At 43.9% G+C, this 9337-nt stretch overlaps 1 protein-coding gene across 1 annotated transcript; it reads left to right on the forward strand.

Moving 5' to 3' along the window:
- The first annotated feature begins 3497 nt into the window (after positions 1 to 3497).
- LOC136653585 (olfactory receptor 6X1-like) lies at positions 3498 to 4448 on the forward strand. Its single transcript, XM_066630477.1, has one exon. The coding sequence runs from the start codon at positions 3498 to 3500 to the stop codon at positions 4446 to 4448; it is 951 nt and encodes a 316-aa protein (XP_066486574.1).
- The last annotated feature ends 4889 nt before the right edge of the window (positions 4449 to 9337 follow it).

Raw genomic sequence — 9337 nt, forward strand, 5'->3', positions numbered from 1 at the left:
ACAAGGACATCTGCAAGAGGGATCTGAAGGCCTTAGGGATGGACCTCAACAAGTGGGAAACCCTGGCCTCTGAGCGGCCCGCTTGGAGGCAGGCTGTGCAGCATGGCCTTTCCCAGTTTGAAGAGACACTTTGCCAACAGTCTGAGGCTAAGAGGCAAAGAAGGAAGGCCCATAGCCAGGGAGACAGACCAGGGACAGACTGCACTTGCTCCCGGTGTGGAAGGGATTGTCACTCCCGGATTGGCCTTTTCAGCCACACTAGACGCTGTGCCAGAACCACCTTTCAGAGCGCGATACCATAGTCTTTCGAGACTGAAGGTTGCCAATACAAGGATCACAGTATAATCCCTATGATTCTGAACATAAATATACAAGTACAGATGAGATAACAATTCTGGGTGCCATCCTATTCTGCGCGGGAACAGGTAAGCCAAGAGGCTTGCGCTGTATCCAGTGCAGAATTGTGGCCGCAAGCGGCTCAGCCAGAGGCAAGGGGAAACATTTTCCCTTACCTCTGGGTTAGGGCTGCTGGTGCCTATGCGTATCCTCGGATTTGCACCACCTCTTGAGGTGGTGCAAGTCTGAGCAGAGTGGAGCGAATTGAAGCTGCTCCGTTCTCCCCGGGAACGGGGGTTGGAATCTGTCATAAATGCTGGATCCCAGCCCTGCCTCCCGCTCCCTGCCCACCTGCCCCGGGACCACCCTCCCCTGCGCAGGAATGCCTCCCTCCCGCCTCCTCCTCATCTCCTCCCTGCCTACCTTTTCTTCTTGTGTCGGCCCAGCCAGGCCAATGCAAGTCTGAGAGAGGAAGCCAGCATGGAGGCTTGCGTCAGCCTTCGCAGGCCAGCACTTCTTGAGTGCCGGCTCGACTTCCTTTCAAGGAGATGCAAACATGCCTTATGGCACATTTGCGACCCTCCTTGGCCGGGGCAAGGGATTTATGTCGTCCGAAGGGCGCATTTGGATTGCGCCCATAATGAATGAAGCATGAGTGTTGGTTTATTAGCATAAAAGTTTAAGAAGACCCAGTTGGAAATGGCCAAAGCCTGACTAGTCCAGCTTCTGTCTACATAATCTGCTTATCTGTCAGTTGCCTCTGCAAAGCCCACAAGCAGGAAATGAGTATGTCCTTTTTTCATAGTTACACTCCTGCAACTGGTATATGGAGGCACACTGCCACTGAGAACAGAGGCAGCCATAGTCAGCATGACCAGTAGCCAGTGATAGGCCAGCCTGAATGCCATAAATGTGTTTAATCCCCTTCTGAACCCCTCCAAGCTGGTTGCCGTCACCACATCTTGTGGTTGCAAATTCTACAGATGAACGGTGGGTCTTTGTGAAGAAACATTTCGTTTCATTCACACTAACAGCCGAGTCCTCTTGAGGGCGGAGCTGTTGCGCATAGCCTTTTCTGAGAGCAGGCGCATGTTCTGCTGTGGCAAAATGGCCGCCAACGGAAATGTTTGCATCAATATTCTTTTTCTGTAGCGTTGTATAGATGCTGACTGCATTGCTGCACACTGGTTAGACACCACACAAAGCAAACCTTGAGAAAGTTGTTGTGTAGTCACGTCACACTGGTTTATTGCAGTGTTCTATCAATACAGCCATGCGCTACAGTAATGTCAAGATGGGAAAAGTCATGAAGGGACCGCAAGCTGTGGCAAGCGGTGCACACCCACCCTTCTGTGCAAGTGTTATAAATATAACTAAGCAATTTATTTATTCCACTTTTAAAAAATAGCTAGGCATTTAGAAAGTTATCCTAACTTGATTGGAACATCCAGGCAAAATGGCCTGCACTAAGGTAGGTGCTGGCTGGAGGGAAACTCGGGATATTATTCCCCTTACCTCACATCAAGCCCCAGCCACACCTATGGGACTACTCGGATCTACATCAGTGATTTCGCTGGTGATTTTGCAGACTCAAATCTGCGCAGTGCATGTAAGGCTGATTGGGTCAGGAGTGGGGGTTCAGATTCAAACTGTACTGGCATGGCCCAATTCCATTCCACCCACCAATCTGCACTTTTAGATCTTTCAGTGTTTGGAGGATTGAATGTAGTAAACATCCCTTTCTAAATTTTAATGAATGTTTTCAAAGTGCCTGGGAGTCCTTTGTTAGATGCTGTTCCTCTGGGAAATGGGAGTTGCAGGAGGTATTACCAGAAGACAGAAAATAATTGTTTCAGTCTAGCAGAAGAATCTTGTAAAGAACATGGGGAGTAGATGGAAAGATGGTCATGTCCATATCCCCCGTCTGGAGTGCTGAACCTCTTCCCGAATGTCAAAGAAGCCTCCTTCCCAATGTCGACAACGTTTATAGCACTGAAACAAGAAGTGAAGCATCTGAACGGAGTCTAAAAAATATGAGCCCCAGTCCATGAAAGCATTTTTGCAGTCAACCTCAATCCCTTCAAACTGCAAAAGAATTTGCATCTGAGTAAGTACCTTTAGGAGAGCAGCGCCAGTGAAATCAACGGGAGGAAATTTGCTCTGTGTTTATGAGCTTGGAGAAAAGGACATTGAAATACACTTTGGGTTTTATTCAAAGACATGTAGCCATCACTAACATTCACAGAATTCAGTGAGGAAAGCTAATAGTGACTTGATTTAAGACCTGAAAATATATTAGCCATGACTAGGTTTGTATAGAAACAGTTTGTTAAAAACTTCCCGGTGGTTTCAGCAGGTACCATCTAGATGATTAGGTTTTCCTGTTTCTTATGCATAGCATCCTACGAAGTCCTGCTCCTTAAATCTTCATGCACCTTTCTGGCTATATGAAGAGGTCATTGCACCATTTTATACATTGGCATCATTCTGGACATGGTTGAGACACTGAACATTCTGAATCTGTCATGAGGTTCCGTGAGTTCCATGGGATTTCCATAGCTCAGTATTTGATTATTTTTGATTACTGATAACAAAATAAAAACACCTAATACCTCATTCTTCACTCCTCATTTTTGTAAAAAAAAAAAAAAAAAAAAAAAAAAACTCAAAATGACAGGATCTGTGAAATATAAATGATAAATAATGGGCTGCACTAGGGGGTGCATGGGTAATGATTTTGTCTGTATTTGATGACACTATACTACTTACATTAAGAGTACACTTTTAACTATTATACTTTATAACAATACACCTTTGGAATAAAATCACGTAGCACCACTTTCTGCACTTTTTCTCCAATGGAAAAAAATGAAATTTGTGAAACATGTAAGAACACCACTAGCTATATGAGAGACAAGAAGACCCAATATCTTCCTTCCATCTGTCCACAATATACTGTTACTAGTAGTGCCTTTTATGTTATTTATATTGACAAAGATTTGAATATCTGCTGAAGCTCTTTTTCTATTTTCCTACCAGATTAATAAGAAGACTCAAACACAAATTATGTTTAATGTCCACAACTGAGCACTCAGAAGCTCACAGTGGGACTTAGTAGCTTGTATCTTTTCCAACACATACCGTGTTGGTCCTATAAAGTCATGGAAGTGAGGAATACCTCGGCAATTACGGAATTTGTCCTTTTGGGCTTCCCTTCCCTTCACCACGTACGGGGCCTCTCCTTCTTGCTGGTTCTCTTGATGTACAGCCTAAGCATGCTGGGGAATGGGTTCATCCTCCTCATCGTCTTTGTGGATCCCAAGCTCCAAACACCCATGTATGGCTTCTTGTGCAACCTGGCCTTTCTGGAGATCTGCTATACCTCCATCGTGGTCCCAAAATTGCTGCAGACATTTGTCAGTGCAAAGACCACCATTTGCTACCGATGCTGCATGGCTCAATTTTTTTTCATCTTTTCCCTTGGAACCATTGAGCTCCTTCTTATTACCGTGATGGCCTTTGACCGCTACATCGCAATATGCCATCCCCTTCGCTACCCAGTTATCATGACCAAAACTCTCTGCGTACAAATGAGCATAGGATCCTGGTTGACAGGATCTATTGAGATATTCATCCAAGCTGTCATGCTGTGGACTCTACCTTTCTGTGATTCCAATGTCATAGACCATTATTTCTGTGACTTTGGGCCAGTCTTAAGTTTAGCCTGCTCTGACACTCACCGGCATGAACTTATAGCGTTGCTGTCGGCCATCTTCTTTGCGTTTTTCACTCTTCTTCTGATTGTGGTGTCCTACATCTTCATCATCTCGACAATCCTGCGCATTCCCTCTGCAAGTGGCCGCCAGAAAGCTTTTTCCACTTGCACCTCTCACCTGACTGTGGTCTCCATTACCTACGGGGCTATTATGTTTATGTACATGCGGCCAAATAATGCTCACTCCTCATTTCATTTCAGCAAGGCAGTCGCTGTCTTGAACACAGTCATCGCCCCCATGCTGAACCCTTTTATATACACCATCAGGAATGTGGAAGTGAAGCAGGCATTCAGGAGGGCTGTTTATACAAAAGGAAGTTGCTTCCAAGATAAGTAATTCAGCGGGAGCAATGCCAGTAGACAGGACCACAAGTAGGAGATTTACAATGTAATTTGAACACATTTCAACAGGTAGTAAATCCCACGTAGATCAATGGGACTTCCAATTGAATGTGTATTGGATTGTAGAAAAGGCTAGAAAGAGTAGTTTCATTCCTCTTCTTGACCAATAGGAAATCATCAGTTGAATGTACTTGTTTTCTTTATTTTACCAGAGAAAGGAATATAAGGGCCCAATCTTATCCAATTTTCCAGTGCCATTGCAGCCGTGCCAATGGGAAATGTGCTCCATCCAGTCGTGGGGAGGAACTCACCAAGGCCTCCTCAAGGTAAGGGAACATTTGCTCCTCTGCCTTGGGGCTGCATTGCAGCTGCACCGGTGCTGGAAACTTGGATAGGATCGGGCCCTAAGTTATTTATTTCAAAAATGACAATGAAGGGGTCCAGGCGAGAACACAAGCAATTCTTGTTCTATAGTATTATTTACTCATCCTCTCCAACACAGATCTTAGAAAGTTTATTTTACTGCTAGTACTACTATGTACATTGACGATGAATATTTACATACCGCTTTTCAACAGGAGTAGTTCTCAAAGTGGTTTATATTGTAAAATAAATCAATAAATGGTTGCTCATAAATCAAATCGATACATCAGTTGTTGAAGAATGCAATCCTTCCCTGGACTTTGGCCTGTGCAAGTCCCCTGTGCCAGCCCAGGAGTGTTGCAAATGGGCCATAAAGCATGTCTGTACCTTGTTTCAAGCAGTGGATCTGGACCCGGATGAAGTTTGTTTGCGCCAGCCAAGGTGGGGTGGGAGAGGGTGGCTGGAGAGCTGAAGCGAGGTGGGGAGGGAACATTTTTGGGTGCACGGGGGGGGCGGAGTGGGGGGTAAAGTGGGTCTGGGAGGTGGCAGGATTGGATCCTAACCCTTCCTTTTCCAATTGGCCTTACACAGGCTGCTCGGCTTTGCGCCAGTGAATTGGCTGATGCAAATCTGAGTAGATGGGTTGGCTGGCACATGGCGCAGTGTAAGGGTTAAAATATCCACTTGTCCTGCCTGTTCCATAGCAAGTTAGCATTGGGCTGTTCTCGCTCCAGCTTGGATAAGAAAATGACAGCAGCAGCAAATCTGAATGGAGTGGCCACTCTTGTGGCTGGAATGCTAACCTGTGGTTTGAGGTCATCCTCATACACCCACATTAAAATATCACCATTAAAATGGTGTAGAATAGAACGTGTGTGAACCCAGTTTCAGCCTTTTGTCCAGCCTGGAAGTTCCTAAATGCACATCTTGCTCTCCATTCAGCCTTCCGGGTACCCTGGAATGACTGTCACAGTTTGGGGGAACAGTCTTTGCAGTCTATTTCTTAGAAAAGTGTAGCAAATATTTACATTGACACACTAAATGTAGCGTCTCTAGCAACCTTGGGCACACAAGACCCTGATGATTATTAATTAATAATTTGTTATTGTTATTAATAAATAAAAAATCTTATTTCTTTCTAGATCCCTTTTTTCGGTCCAGTAAAGCTATGTGGGTCGCAATAGATTTTCCCGGTGGGAAAAAGAGGGTCTTGGTGCTAAAAATTTTGGGAAGCCCTGAACTAGAAGAAGGGGTGGAGTTGACTCTTGGGGTTTAGGAAATCTGAGGAACTGGTTGACCTACTACTGGGGCCTGGTAGTTCTGTTCTGAAGGTGCAAGCTTCACTTTCCGATGGTTGAATTGTGCTAATACAGGTTGGTGGCTGTGGAGAAGACCTGGGCTGCATTTCCACTACAGCTTTAATCCACTTTCAGTGCACTTACATAAGAACAGCCGCACTGGATCAGGCCATAGGCCCATCTAGTCCAGCTTCCTGTATCTCACAGTGGCCCACCAAATGCCCCAGGGAGCACACCAGATAACAAGAGACCTCATCCTGGTGCCCTCCCTTGCATCTGGCATTCTGACATAACCCATTTCTAAAATCAGGAGGTTGCGCATACACATCATGGCTTGTAACCCATAATGGATTTTTCCTCCAGAAACTTGTCCAATCCCCTTTTAAAGGCGTCCAGGCCAGATGCTGTCACCACATCCTGTGGCAAGGAATTCCACACACCAACCACATGCTGAGTAAAGAAATATCTTCTCTTGTCTGTTCTAACTCTTCCAACACTCAATTTTAGTGGATGTCCGCTGGTTCTGGTGTTATGTGAGAGTGTAAAGAGCATCTCCCTATCCACTCTGTCCATCCCCTGCATAATTTTGTATGTCTCAATCATGTCCCCCCTCAGGCCTCTCTTTTCTAGGCTGAAGAGGCCCAAACACCATAGACTTTCCTCATAAGGAAGGTGCCCCAGCCCAGCAATCATCTTAGTTGCTCTCTTTTGCACCTTTTCCATTTCCACTATATCCTTTTGAGATGTGGCGACCAGAACTGGACACAATACTCCAGCTGTGGCCTTACCATAGATTTGTACAATGGCATTATAATATTAGCCCAATCTATCCCCCCAATGTATTCTGGGGGGACTGCGGTTTGCTATGAAATCTGGGAGCTGCTGGAGCTACCCTTTACAAACTGCACACTTCAGAACGCCTTGGCGTAATGGAAGTGCATTGAAAGCAGTGGCGGACATCCCCCTCACCACTACTGCGGCAAAGGTCCACGAGGACGTCCGCTGCGAGAGATGCTGCCCCGCACGCATGAAGCCGCCTCCTACCTCTGAAGCATGATGGAGCCTTGCGTGACCTTAGAGCCAACTGAGAAGGCCTTGTGAGGCTTCCCCACCGTCTAAAACTGCACTTCCGGAAAGCTGAATGTGCTGCTTCAGACCACGTTGGGAGCCTCAGGGAGGCTTCCCGTGCAGTCCTAGAGGCATGCTGGCTCAGCACCTGGGTTATTTGCCCCAATTAACCAGCACTAGGTCTGCTTCTGGTTGAAAGTGCCCACAAGAACAGTCGAATCCTATTGAGGTTTGGACACTGAGTCACAGCTTTTCTGACCATATCTGGGGGCTGGTCTGAAGTATGGGGGCTGGCCATCAAACTATGTGCATAGTTTGATGATAGGCCATTCAATAGAATGTAAAGACATTCCTAGTTGCTGGGACGACTCACGATCATTTGAAGGATTGATTGTACTAAAAATACCTTTGTGAGTTTTAACAAATGTTTACAATGTATTTGGGAGTCTTTCGTTAGAAACTGTTCCTCTGGGAAATAGGAGTTGCAGGAGATATTGCCAAAAGAGAGAAAATAATTGCTCCACTCTAGCAGAAAAATCTTCGAAAGGCAATGTTGAGTAGATGCAAAGGGAGTAATGTCCACATCCCCTATCCGGACCTTTCTCTATTAGTTGCTTCTCTGGATAAGAGGGAACATTCTTGTCTCTTCTATGAACCTTTTCCCAAACATCAGTGCTGATGACATTGGTAGCACTGCAAGCAAGGAGGGGAGCTTCAGAATGGAGCGTAAAGGGTACAAGCCCTAAACTGTGACATTTTATTTTGCAGTCCATCTCAATCCCTTTATGTTCCAAGGAATTTGCTTCTGAGTAAGTATGTTTAGGAGAGCAGCACCAGTGAAATCAGTGGGAGGAAATCTGTTCTGTGCTTATGGGCTTTGGTTCAAATGAAAGTGAAATACACATTGGGTTTATATTCACAGACACATAGTCATCACTAAGCTCCCCTGAATTCAGTGAGGAAAGTTAATAGTGACTTGATTTAAGTCCCAAAAATTATTGTACTGTTATTATTTATTTCAACAGTTATTGTTATTATTGTACTGTTATTTATTGTTTTATTGTTTTAATTCCAATAAAGGTTATGATAGAAGGTAAGTCCCAAAAATTTGTTAGTCATTACTAAGTTTGAATGCATATGCACTGTAAAGACTACCCCGTGGTTTCAGCAGGTGCCGTTCAGTATATGTTCCAGCAAGCTCCCTGTCCCTTTCTTATGCATTGCAGCCTATAGAAGGTCCACCCACTAATGTACCTTTGTGGTTATACAGAAAGGTTGTGGCACCATTCTATACATTAACATCATTCTGTGCATTACTGAGAAAAAACAAAACAACACAACTCAGAATCTGACATGAGGTTCCAGGATTTCCACGAGATTGCCACATTTCTAAATTAGATTATTTTTTATAACTGATTTTTTTTTTCATGACAAGTTTTATTGTGATCAGATTTTGTTTTTATTTTATTTTCTAAGCAGAAGCCTATACATCTTAGTTTAATGAGGTTCCTTCTTCATTCTGAATATATAAAATACAGGGTATGATTAGAGGTTTTTCATATGTTATAGGTACAGGTGTGATTTTTCAGTTATAAAACAGAAATAAAAACACCCAAGACCATATTCTGCACTTCACATTTTTGTTTAAAAAATCAAGAAAACAAATCTGTGAAAGATAAATAATCAATAATAGGCTGGACTGGGGGAGTGCATGGTTAATGATTGTGACTGCATCTCCTGACACTATACCACTTAAATTTACTATCTAGTACACTTTTAACTAGCAGACTTTATTAAAATGCACTCTTGAATAAAACCACATAACATTTCTTTCAACACTTTTCCTCCATGGAAAAATATGAAATAATAAAAACATGTAAGAACACCTCTAGCTATATGAGAGACAAGAAGCCCCAATATCTTCCTTCCATCTGTCCATAATATGCTGTTACTAGTAGTGCCTTTTATGTCATTGATATTGACAAAGATTTGAATGTCTGCTAAAGTTCCTCTCTATCGAATTTCCTATCAGATTAAAAAAGAAGACTCAAACACAAGTGATTTTGAATGTCCACACCTGAACCCTCAGTAACTCTCAGTGGAAATCAGTAACTTGTATCTTCTCTAACGCATCCTGTGTTGGTTCTATGAAGTC

Source organism: Tiliqua scincoides, chromosome 5 (assembly GCF_035046505.1).
Source record: "Tiliqua scincoides isolate rTilSci1 chromosome 5, rTilSci1.hap2, whole genome shotgun sequence".
NCBI lineage: Eukaryota > Metazoa > Chordata > Lepidosauria > Squamata > Scincidae > Tiliqua > Tiliqua scincoides.

What these genes read in the sequence shown, in the direction of transcription:
- LOC136653585 (XM_066630477.1), top strand. Translation starts at nt 3,498, where the DNA reads ATGGAAGTGAGGAATACCTCGGCAATTACGGAATTTGTCCTTTTGGGC.